We start from the raw sequence: 18,102 nt of genomic DNA, 5'->3' as shown, positions 1-18,102 counted from the left end.
TATCCTGTAAGAGCAGTGGGAGAGGGCCCTCTGGGGCTGGGCTCCTCTGGGCCCCGGCCGACAGGGGCCCCCACCCTGCACCTCTGCTGGGTGCTGGAGGCCTTGCCTGGCTGTGGGCAGAGCGGCCAGGTTGGGTGGCTTTGCAGGCAGCCTCCAAAGGCCTGATTGTCTGCGCTGGTCTGGCGGGGCTGACGCCTTCCTCTCTAGCAGCGGGGCTTAGACAGAGGCCCTTTAGTGGCTGGCCTCGGAGCTCACTTCTCTTTTAAAGCCAGGCGTCCCTCCTCTGCCTGCGGCCCCCTGCCACAACCCTCAGAGTCACCCATGCCTGCACTGGGTGTGGGGGTGTGTGGGTGTGTGGGGAGGCAGCCCTGCCCGAGTTTATAGCCAGAGAGCAAAGGAGCAAAGGGGGCGGGCAGCAGGAAGAAAGCAACTGAGGCTGAGTAAACCAGCAGGGCCTCAGCCCAGCTGTGCACTTTGTGGGGTTTCAATCTCTGCGCTAGATATTTGGGGGCAGGCCCAGGGCCTTTCTGCTGTGTGGCCTTTTCTGACCCAGCCGTGGAAGTGGCTTCGTGTCACTTCTGCTGTACCCCATTGGTCAAAGCAGCCATAAGCTGCCCCTCCCTCCTTTCGCGGGAAAGGGTGGTGGACTCTCCCTACCTCTGGGTGGAAGGAGTGTCAAGGAATTTGTGGCTGTGTTTTTAAAAAGTTGCATTTACATACCCTGAAATGCAGTTGGGTTTTAACAAACGCTTGCACCCACGTAATGACCTGCCCTCCTGTCAAGATCTAGAAGAGTTCCAACCCCAGGAAATTCCCTCGTGCCTCTTCCGGTCACTGGCCACCCCCAGACAACACCTATCCTGATTTTTTTCATCATTTGTTACTTTCACCTGTCCTAAAACATAATATAAATGGATTCAGACGGTATTCACGTATCGCCAGTCTTCGTTATTCGTGGATTCTGTATTTGCGCGTTTGCCTACTTGCTAAAATTTGTTTGTAACCCCAAAATCAACTCGAGGCACTCCGGTGATCATTTGGGGACGTGAGCAGAGGTGTGGCCCCGCACACATTCCCAGCTGAGGGTGAGCGGGGCAGGCTGTGCCTCCTTGTTTTGGCTCTCGGACTGTAAGCAGTGTCCTTTTTTGTGGTCTCTGTAGTGCCATGTTTGTTGCATTCTTGTGCTCTCTCTCGGGGATTTTTCTGTTTAAAGTGTTCCCCAAGTACACCACTGAAGTGCCGCCTGGTATTCCTAGGCTCCGGGCGGCCTCGTGGAAACAAGGCCTGTGTTAGATGAGCTCCCTTCGGGCGGGAGTCCTGGTGCTGTGAGCCCTGAGTTCAGCATTAATGAGATCAACAGTGTCTGTTACATGCAGTGTCTTTAAACAGAAACACGGATAAAAACAAGGTTGTGTATCGATCAGTGATCGATAAACGTTGCGTCCAGAGGCTGGCGGGAACCGAACGCTGTATTTCCTCTGGAAGCAATGTCCACGATTCGCTAATTTCGGTATTTGCGGTGACTTCATGCGACAATATCCCGCGCGTATCGAGGGCGGACCACAGGCTCTCCTTTGTCTGGCATAGTCCGCGCAGAGATTGTGACATTCATCTCCGTTGTTGTGTGTGTCAGATGTTTGTCCTTTTTTTTTTTTTTTTTTTTAACTGCCGAGTAGTGTTCCATTCTGTGAGTACACAGTTTGTTTTTCCATTTCCCTGTTGAGGCATGTTTGGGCTCTTTCACTCCGGGGCGGAATAGTAAGTCGGCTGTGACCGTTCGCGTGGGCGGTATATGCTTTACCCGCTTCTCCTGGGTAAATACCTGGGAGTGGAATTGCTGGACCTTAGTGTGCGGATGTGTTTTAACATCTCTGCAGCTGCCAAAAAGCTTTCCAAAGGGGGCTATGCCGTGTGTGCGAGCGTGGTTCTCCTTTGGTTCTTGACCAGCTGTGTCAGGGGCTCCTCTGGGCTCCTCTCCGAGCTGGTGTCACTTGGTGGACACCCTGCCAATTTCTTCTGCTCCCATACCATCTTCACAAGCGATTTTCAAAAAAAAAAAGAAAAACAAAAAAAAAAACCAAGCGATTTTCATGCCTTTTTTGGTAGTTACTATACTCTCACAAGGGTTTGATGATATTTTTTTTTTTACCGGCTTTCACCAACACAGAACACTTCTATGGTTTTTGCCATTTCTGAAAACTTAAACACAACGAGCTGTAGGAAAGTCTGAAACTCTGAATGCTCTGAACACACAGAAATAATGATAAAAGGGACCCACCATTCCGACCGGGGATAGTCACTGTTACGACAGATTTTTTTTTTTTTTTTTGTTCTTGCACATGGATATCTCATTTTTAAGCATCTGAGTGCACGAAAGTGAACTCTGTTGGAGAATGGAGGTTTTGGTGAGAACTGTACTGGTGGAAGGCCCCTTGGGATGCCGCAAACCCGGAGAAGCCAGCCGATGAAGCCTTTTCCCCTTCAGTTGCTTGTTGGAAATGGTACTTCCGTTGGTTTCTGGTACTTTCTGGGAGGCTTTGTGTCATCCCAGTGGCTTGATTTTTTTGAAGGCCAGCTAGAGTCTGATTCAATGCAATCCTTAGAGAATCAGAATGGAGAGCTGGGGGCCCCCCACCCTCCTCTTGTGCCACAGGAAGCTCTTCTCTGGACCCTCCTGACAATCCCCTCTCCCTTCATTCCCCTGGGGAACCAGCAGCGGGAGGGAGCCCCCTCTCCGGGGCAACCAGCGTGTCGGGCGCTTCGGGTGGTTAGAGAGTCTCTCCTCTGTCTGGCCAGCAAGCAGGCTTCCTGAGGATCTGACCCACTTAGCAGCTGGGTTGGCTGATCCCGTTAAAACAAAACCAGGTCCTGTCACTCCTGGGCCCAAGAGAGAACCTTCCATGCCCTTCTTCCCGGCCCTCGCTCACAGGCAAGCCACATCTGTGTCTGTGCGCTACATACAGATGGCCGGCCTACTCCGTGGGTTCTGAATGAGACAGTCTTCAGAAGCAGTGTTTTTGTCTTTTCTCAAAAAGGGGAATTCATGATTTGGCCTGTGTTAGCCCCTCAGTCAGGCAGCACACCACCCACGTGAAAGCCCCTGCCCTGTGACAGGACCCCCACTCGGTCTCCCCACACTGTCCCCTTGTGAGGCCTAGGACTGGTCATGGAGGGAGTGCTGTGCCTGGCCTTTTACCTGCACAACCTGTTGCTTCCAGCAGTTTCCAGCAGCTTCCAGCAGCTTGCAGGGCACCGATTATTCTTGCCTGGTTTGGAGATGGGGAAAGGAGGGCGCAGAGCACCTACGTCCTCTCTCCAAGGCCGCGCTCCCTGGATTAGCCGCAGAACTGAGCAGAGCGTGCTTCCAGACACTGTGTTTGTTCCAAGGGGAAATCTGTGGGTGGTGGTGACTCTCTGAGCTGGCACGGAAGGGGAGACTCTCCCCAGCCCCGAGTCTCCTGCTCCTAACTCCCTGGGGGCGGCGGGAGGAAGAGAAGGAGCCAGGCTCTGTTTGGAAACTGGAGAGCACGGACATCCTCCCCGCCCCAACCCTGAACTTGAAGGTTCCACCAGCCTGGTCTTCTGTTCCTTCACCAAAGGTGAAGGGTTCCTACACTCTTTTCCCCCTTCTTTGGCGAATGCATACTTAAAGCATCTCTAAAATCAGCCTTGTAGGGACACCTGGGTGGCTTAGTGGTTGAGCGTCTGCCTTTGACTCAGGTCATGATCCCAGGGTCCTGGGATCGAGTCCTGCATTGGGCTCCCCGTGGGGAGCCTGCTTCTCCCTCTGCCTGTGTCTCTGCCTCTCTCTCTGTGTCTCTTGTGAATAAATAAAATCTTAAAATAAAATCAATCTTCTGTTATTCTGAGGAAAGTTCAGGATTTTATTTTTTCCTTAAAAAAAAAAAAAAGAAAAGTATTTTCTTTCTGGATCCTTCCTAGTTCCACATGGCCAGCTGTGACTGTGACATTGGGCTGTGGTCTGAGGTGGGGGCGTCTCACTGCTCTGGAATCACATTATGTTAGAGCCTCTCTGTGCCTCAACATCCCTTCTGAACACAATGTGTCCTGAGCTCAGCCTACTTTCCTGTCTGTGATTGGGATGTGGGATGGGATCCTGGTCCAGATAAAAGGACATTAGTGGTCCACTTGGTAAAATTTGTAGAATTTGAATAAGGTCTGTAGATTAGCATATATATAAATATCCATACACACACACACACATCTACATACGAGTGTGTATTAGACCAGTGTTAATTTTCTGAATTTTGGTAATTGTACTGTAGTCATAAAGATATTAACACTTGGGAAATCTGTATAAAGGGTATATAGGAAGTTTTTCTACTACTGTTATAACCTCTTTGTACGTCTGGAGTCACATGAAAAACGCCTGAAAGGTAAATGAGTTTAGAGGCGGTGGGGTGTGTGTGGGACCAGCAGTACCATGTGTAGGATGGCACTGGTGGTGAGGCTGCAGGGTGCTCTGAGGACTTTGGGCTTCTCCTGTAGGCATCAGAGACAGAATTCCTGACCAGGAACATGATGTAGTAGATATACATTAAATTTTAAATATTCTTTAAATCTTAAAAACCCCGCCATTTCTGAATATGAACAAAGGTAATATATCTTTATCATAGAATATTTGAAAAAGATGCAGGAGAGTTAAGAGATAAAATAAAAATCATCCATAATTTCTTCTTCTTAGAATATTTTCATGTATAAATACACTTTAAAAGAAAAAAAGATTTTATTTATTTACTCATGAGAGACACAGAGAGAGAGGCAGAGGGAGAAGCAGGCTTCCTGCAGGGAGCCTGATGCAGGACTCGATCCCAGGACCCTGGGATCATGCCCTGGGCCAAAGGCAGATGCTCAACCGCTGAGCCACCCAAGTGCCCTGGTGTGAAGGTTTTTTGAGGCTTTTGGTTACGTGGTGCCCTGCTGCCCTCCAGAAGGCTGGTCTGCATTTAGGCTTGCACTGCCGCCGTGTGCTGCACCCTGGGTGACGCTATGTCATTGGTTTCTGTCTTTACCGGTGGGCCAGTGACAAGTGCACCCCGCTTTGCATGTGGCTTCTGGCAAGGTGGGACACTGTGTCCTGGGCTGGTCAGATAGGGGAGAGGGGCCAGGCCTCTGCGTGGAGACTGGCCGGTGGGGGGGACAGATGGAGGAGGATGAACCTAGGGATGGGGTGCCCCAGCGGCTGCTGGTGCCAGGCTGGGGGTGCAGGGCCTGCTCGGGGGTACCTCAAACTCTGTGTTCCTTTGGGGAGCAGAGGGCAGGAAAGGATCGAGGCCTGTGGGCAGTCTGGCGAGGCTAGCTCCAGCCTGCAGAGATGAGGAAGTTGGATGGAAACTTCCACACCGTGATGAAGCGAAGCCATCGCTGGTTTTGAGCGGCTTTCAGAGGGAAGAAAGCAGACTGGTGCAATGACACCCTAGCCCGGAGTGGCCTTAAATACTTCCTTTGTGGCTTGGGGAGAGTTTCCCCCCGCCTTGACCCTGGAACTTGGGGATGCATAGGAGAAAGGGGGACAGAGGCAGAGGCAGGGAAAGCCGGGGTGTCAAGGAGGACGGTGTTGGTCGGCCCTCGACCTTGGCTGCCCCCAGAACCCTCCGAGGTGCATTGGCCGTGCCCTCCCAGACTGGACCCGAGCCGCTGGAGGTCGTGGTGAGCCTCCGCTCTGACCGGCACCACCAGACCGGAGTGAGGCCGTCTGCATGGGGTCAGGGGCCCAACACCCGCTGCCTCTGGGGGTTTTGTGAGCTTCCGTGGGGCCGAGAGGAAGACGGTTACTGGGTCATTGGTCCAGCTCTGCCCCCAAATGCTTGGCCCCTCTTTCAGAACCTGTGGACTCCCGGCACCACCCAGGTCCTCAGGCCACAACCTTCAGCTTGCCCAACTTGTGCCCAGAATAACTCCTTCCATGTGCCCCAAGGAGGCCTGCCCCCTCCCTGCCAGCCCCCAAGCCTCGACTAGAGGCCCTGATCCCCACCTCAGGCCCTTTCCTGCACAAGAGGTGCTTCCTGGGTGTGTGGCGTCGGGGCAGAGCACAGAGAGGCCCTGGGATGGCCACTGCGGGGTGGAGGCAGCTCCCAGAAGCCTCCCTGCCTCACTGAGAGAGGACCGGTCACCGGGATGGGGCAAGGCCCAGGCGTGAACTGGGGGGCTGCGGTGTCCCCCACAGGCTAGCCCGACAGAGCCTTCTCATTTCAGACCTTATCCAACACCAACAAAAAGGTCCCCCCTTGGTCGTCACCCAGGTTGGTTGTGTGTTCAGCAGGCTCCGCTGCCCAGCTGCCCGCAGGAGGCAGGGAGGCAGGAGGCCTGTTGCCAAACCTCACACAGAGGCTGCCGTGCTATCCTGCCTGTTTGTCAGTCCAGCCCTCGCACGGGAGTGGGGGAAGGCGCCGTGGCCCGAACCCAAATTCGTTTTTTGGCTCTGAGTGCACAGGAGATAATTTAATACCAATTTGGGGTAGCTTATTTCACCTGGAACGCTGCCCGGGCTGGGTGGTGTCTGCATTTGATCAGTTATACCGTGTTATTGGTTCCCAGATAGTTTCCCTGGAACTGCGCAGGGGGCCGGGACATTCCAGGGGGTGCAGAGTGAGAGCAGGCTCTGCCCCACCGAGGCCAGAGTGCTTTCCCCTCTTGTCTGCTACATGGATTCATTCGCGTTTCCACTGATTTTTGTTGTTGCTTTGAGAGAAGTTTCTCCTGCTTTAAGAACCACTTTGACGTTCTCAAAGAATGTCTTTGAGAACCACTGCTGTGCACAGAGAGGCGGGCCTGAGGGCTGTTAACATGGAGCTAAAGCAACGGCAGTGATGATAACAGTAATAATAAAATATAATAAAATAAAAATAATTAAATGTCGGAGTCCTGGAACAGTAACACTTTTTGTTTACTTCTGGTGAATTGAAAAACCCTTCCTGCCTTGGCTGCTCAAGGACATTGCAGTCCTTCATGGCGGTCTTCCTCTTTGGTACCCAGTCTTTCTTCTTACCACCTGGAAGACTGTATGGAAAGCTCTGGACAACTGCCTGAGGCCCTGGCCCGCCCGGACAGCCTCCCTCTGGGATGACAGCCTGTCAACCAGGGAGGGCCACGTCAAGCATTGAGGTAGGGGCTCTGTGTTCCAGGTGGTTCTGTGGCCCCAGGAAGCGTGAGCCACAGGGGTGCGTGACAGGCTTGGAGCCTCCCAGCAGGAACTGTTGCCTCTCCTACAAACTCTGCAGGGGCCCTAGGGAGTCCTGCCCTAGGTGTGCAAGGTGTGTCTTCCCCTGTCTTCCCTATTCAGCCCCGCATACACCTCCCAGTCCAGAACCATACTTCCTGTAGCCTCCTGTGTCCCAGGGGGCCCATGGGGAGTTTCCCTGCATCCAGTCCCTGCCTCCAGCCCAGCTGGCTTGTTGCTGTCACATTAATTATCCCAGTTGTACACATGCCTCTCTGGGTTTCCTGTTCCTGTGCTTTCTCTTACCTTTTCCTGAACCTGGGTCACCCTCCCCTCCCCTTACTCTGCCTTTGGAATGCTTTCAGTGCTTATCTGGCATCTCTGTGTGTGAGGCACTCTGCTTTCCTTCTGTCCTTGGGGATGCTACAATAGAAAGCCAGGTCTCTGCCCTCAGCAAGCTTATTATTATTTTTTTGATGGATAAGAGGAGACATAAACTGCTAGCCCTACCTGCACCATGAGCCACAAAAGACAGGTGGTTGAAGCGCCTGGATAATCCTTGGTGGCTCTTTGACTTCTGTGATACATCATTTAAAACAGGAAACTGTCCCTAGTCCTTGCCCTTTCCTGTGGGAATATTATGATTTGTAAAAGAATCCCAGACAGCCACTTTGGAAGACAGTTGGACAGTTTTGTAAACATACTCTTACCATACATCTCAGCAGTGTTGCGCCGTGGGATTTACCCAGATGAATTGAAAACACGTCCCCACCAACATCTACTACGTGGCTATTTACAGCAGCTTTATTCATAATTGCTCAAACTTGAAAGCAGCCAAGGTGTCCTTCAAGAGGTGAATGGATAAATCAGACAATGGAATCCATCTCCAGACAATGGAATCTTACTCAGCGGTGCTACAAAGAGATGAGTGATCAAGCCATGGAAAGACATGGGGGAGCCTTAAATGCATATTACCAAGCAAGAGATACCAATCTGAAAAGCCTACATACTGTACAACTCTACTTCCATGATATTCTGGAAAAGGCAAAACTATGGAGGCAGTAAGAAGATCAGGGGTTGCCAGGGGTTGGGGAGGAAGGGATCAACAGGAGGAACATAGAAGATCTTTAGGGCAGTGAAATTTTTCTCTGTGATACCATAATGATGGAGACGTGTCATTATCCATTTGTCCAAATCCATTGGATGTTCAACAGCTCAAGTAAATGATGGACTCTGGGTGGTAATGATGTGTCAGTGCAGGTTGGGCAGCTGGAACAAACGTAGCCCTCTGGTGCGGTATGCTGAGAATGGAAGGGGCAGTGCATATGGGGGGCAGGAAGATACAGGAAATCTCTGTACCTTCTGCTTAGTTTTAATGTGACCTGGAAACGGTTCTAACAAATAATTTCTCTTAACAAAACTGCCAGAAGGAAATCAACCAAAATGACAAATGTCATGTAAAAAAAAAAAAAATCTCTACCCCAATATATTGATTGTTAATGATCTTTCAAGAACTCATCCAAGATCTGCCAGGATCCTGCAGTGATCCCAGGAAGCAGAAGGCCAGGCACATGTACGCTTTCCACTGGGGCCTCTTCCTGCCCGGGACCCCAGGCCGCATCTCTGGTCGGGGAGGGGTTGGTGTGGCCTCTACCTCAGAGCTGCAGCCAAGAAAGGGCTCTGCTCCCCCTAGTGAGCTTTATTTATGGATTTGTTGATACCCCAAAATGTGAAGACATTAAGTTTTGAGCCTTTGGACCTTTTCTTTCTCCTTACTCTCTAAGTTCCTCTTATAAATTCAGGGTGTGGACTGGAAAGGACCCAGTGTCCAGCCAGCCCAACTTTGGGCATTCTATTCAATCTTTGAATGTCTGTTTCTTGGCCTGTAAAATGATAATAATGATGTTCTGTGGGATTTTTTTTTAAGATTTTATTTATTTATTCATGAGAGAAACAGAGAGGCAGAGACACAGGCAGAGGGAGAAGCAGGCTCCATGCAGGGAGCCTGACATGGGACTCGATCCCGGGTCTCTAGGATCACACCCTGGGCTGAAAGCAGCGCTAAACCACTGGGCCACCCGGGCTGCCCTTCTGTGGGATTGTTATTGAAGGAAGAAAGACGTATAAATTGTGTCCTAGCATTCTAAAGATAGAGTCACAGGCCTGGATTAACCTCCTTTCTGAGCCGATCCAACAAACCACCAATGAACAAAAACCCGACCAAGTATATGAACCAAAGGTTTTCAAGACACTGGACATCAGGCAACAAAGGATGATGGTTCTTGAGAGACGGGAAGCAAATGAGGTTTAACTGCAGCATGCTGCCTTGAGAGAGTGCCCAGGCTGTGACATAGGGAAGGGGAAGTAGAGGCATTACCCAGTGGACTCCGTGCAACACCATTGACGGTCCGAGGACATGAAGCACCTGGAGTTATAGGACTCTGGCAAAATCTTCACAAGGCATGTGTCTAATAAAAGACTGTATCCCCATTATAAAAGTAATTCTCGGGGTGCCTGAGTAGCATAGTCGGTTGAGTGTCTGACTCTTGATTTCAGCTCAGATCGTGATCTCAGTGTCATAGGATTGAATCCTGCGTCAGGGTCCGAGCTTGGTGTATGGAGTCTGCTTGAGATTCTCTCTCTTCTTCCTGCCTGCCCCTGCCCCTCTTTAAAATCAATAAATCTTTATTTTTTTTTGTTTTTTTTTTTATAAATAAATCTTTAAAAAATAAAAGTAATTCTCATAGCTCAACAAAAAGGAAAAAAATGGGCAAAAGATTGAAACAGACCCTTCACTAGAGAAGATACAGGATTGGGATCCCTGGGTGGCTCAGTGGTTTAGCGCCTGCCTTTGGCCCAGGGCATGATCCTGGAGTCCCAGAATCGAGTCCTGCGTCAGGCTCCTGGCATGGAGCCTGCTTCTCCCTCCTCCTGTGTCTCTGCCTCTTTCTCTTTCTCTCTCTCTCTCTCTCATGAATAATTAAATAAAATCTTTAAAAAAAGAGAGAGAAGATACAGGATTGTAAATCAACACATGTGAAGTTGTTCAGGCATAATATCACTAATCACTTGAAAAAAGAAAATTAAAATCACAGGGAGATAACACTTTGACCTATTAGAATGGATAAAATTTAAAAAGACTGCCATTCCAAGTGTTGACAAGGATGCAGAGAAATTAGGAGTCTGATAAACTGCTGATGGGGCTGTAAAATGTTAGAATTTGTTTGGAAAACACTTTAGCTTCTTTGTAAAACTTAAACGTACACTTATCGTAGGGCTCAGCCATTCAACTCCTAGGTCTTTACCTGAGAGTAAAGGAAACACATTTCTATGCAAATACTTGTACACAAGCACGGCCCCAAACTGGAAACATCTCAGATGTCCATTAACAGGGTAGTGGATAAACAAGTTGTGGTATATCCAGGCACGGAATACTACTCAGCAATGAAAAGAAACAAACTCTTCATATTTGCAACAACACAGAAGAATCTCAGAAATAATTTGCTGAGAGAAAGAGGCCATATACAAAAGAATACATATTCTAGAGTCCCATTTGTATAACCTCTAGAAAATGCAAACTAATCTGTAATCTGCCCCTCCCACCTGCACTTTCTCTCTTGCATGCTCTCTCCATAAATAAATAAATAAATAAATAAATAAATAAATAAATAAATAAATAAATAAATTCTTAAACAAACAAAAAAAGATGTGGGGTGCCTGGGTGGCTCAACGATTCAGCATCTGCCTTTGACCCAGGTGTGATCCTGGAGTCCTGGGATCGAGTCCCACATCAGGCTCCCTGCATGGAGCCTGCTCCTCCCTCTGCCTGTGTCTCTGCCTCTCTCTGTGTTTCTCATGAATAAATAAATAAAACCTTTTAAAAATTAAAATTAAAATAAAAAATAATGAAATTTCAAATGTCAGCATTTATCAAATTGTTCACTTTAAATATGTGATGCTTATTGTATGTGACTTACATCTCCTTGAAGCTCTGTTCCAAGAGGCCACTCTGGCTATGTTCAGAGAATGGTTTTCAGGCATATTCCTTTTTTCTAAACATTAAATTCCTTCTTTCCCTCACTTTCTTCCTGGTTTATGAGCTCAGATGACTATAGTAACATGTGTTGACATTTTCTTCTTTTCCTCTATTGGACATGACTCTAAAATCCTATAGCTAAGGGGCCACGTGAACACAGAAGGGTCTAGTCGCCTTTTCTCCATGCTGAGCCCTGGCTTGCAAGGACTCACTTCTGTTTCTTCTCTGCACCTGCTACTACTCACACTCACGGCGTGCTGACACCAGATGTGCAGGTTTTCCCACACCGACCATTTCTCGATGCCAGCTGGCTGCCCCAAGATCCCATTCAGTTCTGACACTCTCTACCTGTGGGTAACACAGCCCCCGGAGATCAAGGGCTCAGTTCTGCAAGACTGCTCCCACCTCAGAGGCCGGTCGCAAGTCCAGGTGCTCACCTGTGCTTCTGACCAACCAGCTATAAATCGGAGTCCCCAGGGCCCCCTCCTCAGTCCGATCATTTGCTAGGATAGCTGACAATACTCAGGGAAACACGTCTACCAGTTTCTTTTATAATAAAACATGTGACCAAGGATACAGAAGAACACTGGGTGAAGGGCTGCTGCATAGGGCGAGGTCTGGGAGGGTCCCGAGCGCAGGAGCCTCTGCCCTGCAGAGTTGGGGTGCATCACTCTCCCAGCCCGTGGATGCATTCACCAACCCAGAAGCTCTTTGATCCCCGTGCCTTGGGGATTTTTGTGGCAGCTCCATGTAGGTGTGATGGATCATTGACTTCTTTTCCCACCTCCCTCTCCTCTCCTCTCCAAAGAATGGGGTGGGATAGAAAGTTCGAAGCTTCTAATCATGATTTGGTCTTCCTAGTGACCAGCCCCCATCCAGTGAGCCCACTGAGAATTGCCTCATTAGAACAAAAGATGCTCCTATCACCCAAGAAAGTCCAAGGGATTAGGAGCTCTGTGTCAGGAACTGGGGACAGAGACCACTGCGTTTCTTATTATTTCATAAGCCGGAGCCCCTCCCCAGCCCTGGGCACTCGGTGGACTCGCAGCGTAGGACTGTAGGGGAGATTGATCAGCTCTCCTATCAGAGGTGTCAGATTCTGGTTCCACGTCCTTGGGTGACTGTTCCCTGAGGGCAGTCACCTTGCTCACTGTCCTGTTGCCAGCAGCTAGAGGCCACCTGGTTCTGAGTGAGTGAGCTCAGAGCAGCATCTGTGGGGTGGATGCTTCAGTCGTAGTGTCCCTCCAGGAGGGCCGGAGGAGCCGAGTGAGGGTCTGTGTGGGGGGAGGCCCTGTGTGGTTGGGGTCCCAGGTGGGAAGACAGCCTGTGTGCCAGGGATAGAGCAGAATGGCAGGTGGGCCGGGGCGGTCAGTGGGCGCTCTGGGGCAGGGCCGGGCCTGGGTCTTAATCCCTGAGCAGATGGTGTGTTGAAAGTGAGGAAGGACACACTCATTTCTGAGCGTGGCAGGAATTGCCACAGCTGCCAACCCAGCCGGGATAACGGGACCTTTGAGTTTAGAACCTGGGCTCGAATTCCTTCTCCCAAACCTACCAGCCACGCGCCCTTTGGCAAGTTACGGCACCCTCTAGATCTTGGGTTTGAGAAACGGGGTGGCAGCAGCTCCTTCGCTGGATGGAAACTCCCAGTGCGGGGTCTGGTGGGTATGTTATTTCCTAGAACATGAAATTTCCTTTTTTTCCTACCAAAGGAAGACTAGACCTATTTCCTGCCCGTGAAGTACTTTTCTGTCCGTTTACCACAAGGCCCAAGGATGAAGTACTTTCCCACCTAGTGGCCACTTCTGGGCTCTTCCTTGCTCCGTGACCGACGGCTTAGAGCACACGCGGCTTCCTTCCTCGCTTTGTGTGTGTGCTGGGTGGTCAGAGTGGTGGGAGACGAGGTGAGCAGCCCATAGGACGTGGGCTGCAGGAGTCAGGAGGTCAGAGCCCTCAGGTAGAGAGGAAGCCACAGGGAAGCGAGGAAGGCCTGGCGTGCAGTGATAAAGTCGCAGGAAGCCCCGAGAGACCTGTGCACTTTCCACTTGGTGACACTGTCACCCTGCCATTGGCCTTACGAGCAGGAGTGGGAGAGGGGTCTGATTTCATTCCTCAGGCCCAAACAAGAGGAGTCCCTGTCTTCATTGTGAGTCAGCGGCATCCCACTGACTCAGGAGGTTTATCTCACCTTTCCTCTGGCACACCTTCTGGAAGGCTGGCCCTCTCCTCCCCCTCTCCCCCACAGGACAGGTGGAAAGGCTGCCCACACCACACCGCAGGGTCTCACGGCTCCTCTGCTCTCTGCAGCTAACATTGCTACAGTGGGTTAAGCCAAGAGGCCCCCATGATCGACAGGGAAGAAGTGATGTTGCCTTGGGGCTGGTTTTCTCCCATGTTCATGAGCAGAGTTATAGTCCCGTTGCTTTGACGTTCCATCCAGTCTGTGGATGGTCTGCTTTGTACTTTGGTTGCTGCCCGACAATCTAGCCTTTGTTGCCTGTCAGGGATCTAGAGGCAGGTCAGTGAGGGGGCTCCGGATGGGTGGTTGGAAGTGGGTCTCAGAATAGTGTAATTAATACCCTGCCATTGCCTAGTATTTGATGTTTTTGTAGAGAGCATTTCTCTTCGTTATCACATCTGACGAAGATCGAGGGAAAGGGCATTGGGTGCTAGGGTGCTGGAAATATTCTGTATCTTGGTCAGAATTTGCATTACTTAGGTCATTTGTCAGAACTCATTGGATGGTAGACTCATCACTTGTGCATTTCATGATTTATGGATTTTATCTTGAAAAAAATAAGCAAATAATGAATTCATGATTTACAGGCTGCCATGCTCAGGGGTGAGGTAGACTGCTGTCTGCACCTTTGAAATGCATCCAAAGCTAAGATAAGTCATTGGATTGATTGACAGCAGAATGTTCACGATTGTGGAATGGGGGCGGTGGGCATCTGGGTGTTAATTCTTTCAACCTCTCTGCCAGTTTGAACATCTCATAATAAAACGTTGAAACAGAAGAACTGCAGATAACTAGTACTTGTGTTCTCTAGAGCTTTCCATAAACAGATTCCCGTGACAGCTAGTTTTTCCTGGCTGACACCATACTCTTCCTATAGACGGCCTCACCCGCTTCCCCAGGGAGTGTCGGTGAAGTCATTGAGCGCCCTTGGCTTCATGTGCTCTCTGCGAACCTGGTGTGGTTGGTGTGGGTGCATTTCACGAACTGTGTGTTAGCTTGGACCTCCCTGAGGTCACCTTGAATGGGTAGAGCTCTGAAGCACAGGCTGGGGATTTGCACCTGCTGGCCAAGAATGCGAGCTGGTTACCCCAATGGACATGAGGAGAGCTGTGTGTGTGTGCGTGTTCAAAAATCCTAATGTGGGGATCCCTGGGTGGCTCAGTGGTTTAGCGGCTGCCTTTGGCCCAGGATGTGGTCCTGGAGTCCTGGGATCGAGTCCCACATCAGGCTCCCTGCATGGAGCCTGCTTCTCCCTCTGCCTGTGTCTCTGCCTCTTTCTCTCTCTGTGTCTCTCATGAATAAATAAACAAAATCTTAAAAAAAAAAAACCCAAATCCTAATGTTATACAGTATAGTTAAACATACTCAGATGCTTTTTTGACACTAGACTTTTTTCAGCTGTAAAGTAACACCGCCTCTTTTAAGAATTTTTTTTTTTTAATAGAGAACATGCAAAGAAATAAAACCAACCATAATTTTATAGCCTCAAGAAACCACTCTTTATATTTTGGGATACTTACTCCCTGAATTTTTTTTTATTTTTATTTTTTTAGTCTCATACATTGTTTATATAATTGTGATGCTTTTCATTTGAGTCTAGTGAAGGAGTTCTTTGGAAGAGAGGCTGCACAGCCTCCTTTATGTGGACTGGCCCAGAGACTGGGCTTTTGCCGCAGAGATTCTGGGTTGGTCCAGACAGGGACTTCCGGCTCCCTCACAGGGTCCGATCCTAGGAGGCCTGGAACTTCTTAGGGAGCCCATTTGTTGTGGAAGCACCTTCTTGTCGAATGCGGTGGCATCACTGCATCCGTATGACAGGCCTGCCTACGGAGGGCTTACCCAGGGAAAGGTGTTGTTCTGAGCACCCCGGGCGTGTTCTCTCCCAGGAAACCCTGCCGTCATCCCAGCTTACAGGTGAAACGCCAAGACAGCAGGAGTTCCGATGATCTGCCCTAGTCACATAGTGAGTAGGTTGTGGCCTTCTAGTTCATGAGCAGGCCCTCGCCTCGGCAGTTTGTAGCTGGGGCCGACCAAGTGTGGAACGTGGTGGTTTGCAGAGCACCCCGGAAACATGCAGGGCAGGTGGAACCAACCTCTTTCCTAATTGAGAAGTGATGCTCAGAGAAGTTAACTCACACCACGTGGGAAGGGGGTGGGTGGGAGGCCGTAGGTTACAGCCTGTTCCGTCATGTTGCCTTCAGAGCCGGAGAGTGGAGCGGGAGGAAGACCTGGGGACTTGAAGGGACAAAGCGTGGGTGTAGGGTGTCTGGGCAGGGTCACCTGTGAGCAAAGGCTAAGAGCTGAGGCCCCCAGGGTGGGGCGCTGGGGAGAGCCCTGGCTTTGCCTTCGGACAGACCTGGGGCCAGGGGCCTGATACTTTTGTAAAAAGCAAAGATGGTCAACCCAGTTGGTTCCCATTGAAAATGGAAGGAAATAATTTTGTTGAAATTGCCCAACCTGTGCTCTTGACCTACTGGAATCACGGTGTAGGTTTTTGAACGTCGTCTGATAAACGGGGAGCCTGTGCAAGCTTTGGGCTGGGAAGGAGGCTGACGAGGCAGAGATTCCCTGAAGATCAGAGGCTAGTGTGGAGGCCAGTGGTGGGCGGGGGAGTGGGGCCTGAAGGCCAGCCTGGCCGCTGTGTCCTGCAGTTGAAAAACTGATGGATTGAGAGAGAGAGAGAGAGAGAGAGAGAAAAAAAAGGGAGACCTCAAAGGAGTAATACACAGGATTTGGTGCTGGGTTGGTTATGGGGACAGACAGACATCTAATTTTGTTCACTGGCTTTTTAATGACTTGGTTTACACCATCTCCCCCCACCTTCCCAACTCACTGTCCTGTTCTTGTCTTTCAGGAGCCTGTGTGAAATGCAGCAAAGGGGTGTTTGGGGCCGGCCAGGCCTGCCAGGCCATGGGGAACCTCTACCACGATGCGTGCTTCACCTGTGCAGCCTGCAGTAAGTGTGTGTGGAGGGTCGGGCGGGACAAGGCCCATGGGGTCCGAGATGGAAGGACAGGGAAGAGCATCCTTCCCAGACACACTTGACCCAGGACTACCGCAGTCCCACAGAAGGGCAGGCTCTGCGCAGGGCCCTGGGACTTACCAGAGCACCGGGAGTGCCTGCGACCTTAGTGATAAGTTGAGTGGGTTCAAAGCAATCAGTCGTAATATTAGGTTTGTTATGTGTGTCAGAGGTCTCAGAAGGGCTGGGGGGTGTGGGGGGCGTTGCGTGGGGATCCACCACCAACTGCCCTGTGGTCATGTATCTCCCCCACCGTGGGCCCAACCAAAAGACAGCCAGTGATGCCAGCACGAGGTGGGGCCCTCTTAGGACTCCGTGACCCCACTCTGATGTGGAGGCTGCTCTGTGCGTGTGAAGTGTGAGTGTGTGCGCACCACGGAGGTGTCAGTGCCGGTGAGCACACACACCTGTGGGCATTTTTGCTTCTGTGACAAGAGCAGCACATTAGGAGACCAGGCCTGCGCTTGGCCCCGCAGACCTCTCCTCCAACTGCTGGCTACCACAGTGGAAGATTCTCACACGTTGCACGATATTTGCCAAGCCTGACCGAGTCAGGACCTGTGCTTGCCTTATGCCCTCTACCAAAGGTTAATTTGAGGAGCATTCTTGTAGAGAATGTCCCACTGATGTTCTCCAGTTCGATATTGAGGCTACCAGCTAATGACTGAAAGGAAACACACCAACAAAGCCAGAGCGTCAGGGACAAAGGGGTCTTGTTATCTGGCCCAGTGGTTCTCAATCCCAGCTGTTCACTAGAATCCCCTAGAAGATTTTCAGAGCTAGTGATGCCCCATTGCCACCCCGACCAGCAGAATCAGAAGCCCTAGGGGTGGAATTTCTAGAGTGGGCAAGAGTACAGTTCACATCTCCTCAAGTGACTCCAGGGTGTGGTCAGGCCTGAGCACCCAGATTAGCGCCAGGCTCCTCATTCGAGAAGGCTCTGGAGAAAGGAGAGGGGAGCCATGCTGTGGCACAGCCGGAGAGCCTCCTGATTCCCAGGGTAAAGTTAATCGGGTGGCTGTGCACCTGCCCCCTGGCCTGCCCGACTGTGAAGGTGAGCTCGATGCCCGGATTCAGAACCTCCAGCTTTAGTCCTCACTGCGATTTCTCATAAAACGCGGGCCTGAGACTTTGAATTTGTGCCACGATCGTATTCACCTCGTGGGGAAAATGGTGAAAGCCTTTGAAATGGGTCAAAAGTCTGCGGAGCGTCCTCAGTGGAAATGTGAGGCGTTGTCTGGGGAATTGGTTTCTCCGGGCCCCTGGCTATTCCTTGTCTTTGAGCCGTGCTGCACGGTGTAGGTTGTAGAATCCTGATGGGTTGCTTCTACTTTTTTTTTTTTTTTTTTTGGTTGCTTCTACTAAAAAGCACTTTTATTTCAGCACTTCTGATGGCTGCATAGCTGTGGTTCTCTGCACTCTCCCAGGTTGGCGTCTTACTGGTTCCCGCATTAGCTGAGGAGTTAAATTAAATCTTTGACCACGTGTCTGAGTCTTAACTGTACAAGAGCTGTGATCCTTCCTCTTTCTAAAAAGTTATCTTTTGCTTTTGGTTCCTACAGCCCTTTCTCAATATTTGCTGTTTGCCAGGGAAAAAGAAAATATTATTTAAGTAGAAGCTGTTTTTC

At 50.4% G+C, this 18,102-nt stretch overlaps 1 protein-coding gene across 1 annotated transcript in view; it reads left to right on the top strand.

Annotated features, from left to right (window-relative positions):
* Nucleotides 1-18,102, top strand: part of LIMD1 (LIM domains containing 1) — a 66,336-nt gene that overhangs the window by 13,668 nt on the left and 34,566 nt on the right. Inside the window, exon 2 of the mRNA XM_038566678.1 lies at nucleotides 16,307-16,408. Coding sequence (XP_038422606.1) covers nucleotides 16,307-16,408 — 102 coding nt within the window. The remainder of the gene's footprint in view (nucleotides 1-16,306; nucleotides 16,409-18,102) is intronic.

The sequence above is a fragment of the Canis lupus genome, chromosome 20 (genome assembly GCF_011100685.1).
Source record: "Canis lupus familiaris isolate Mischka breed German Shepherd chromosome 20, alternate assembly UU_Cfam_GSD_1.0, whole genome shotgun sequence".
Lineage (NCBI taxonomy): Eukaryota > Metazoa > Chordata > Mammalia > Carnivora > Canidae > Canis > Canis lupus.
The sequence above is the reverse complement of the archived record's forward strand: the minus strand, read 5'-3'. Positions and strand labels throughout refer to the sequence as shown.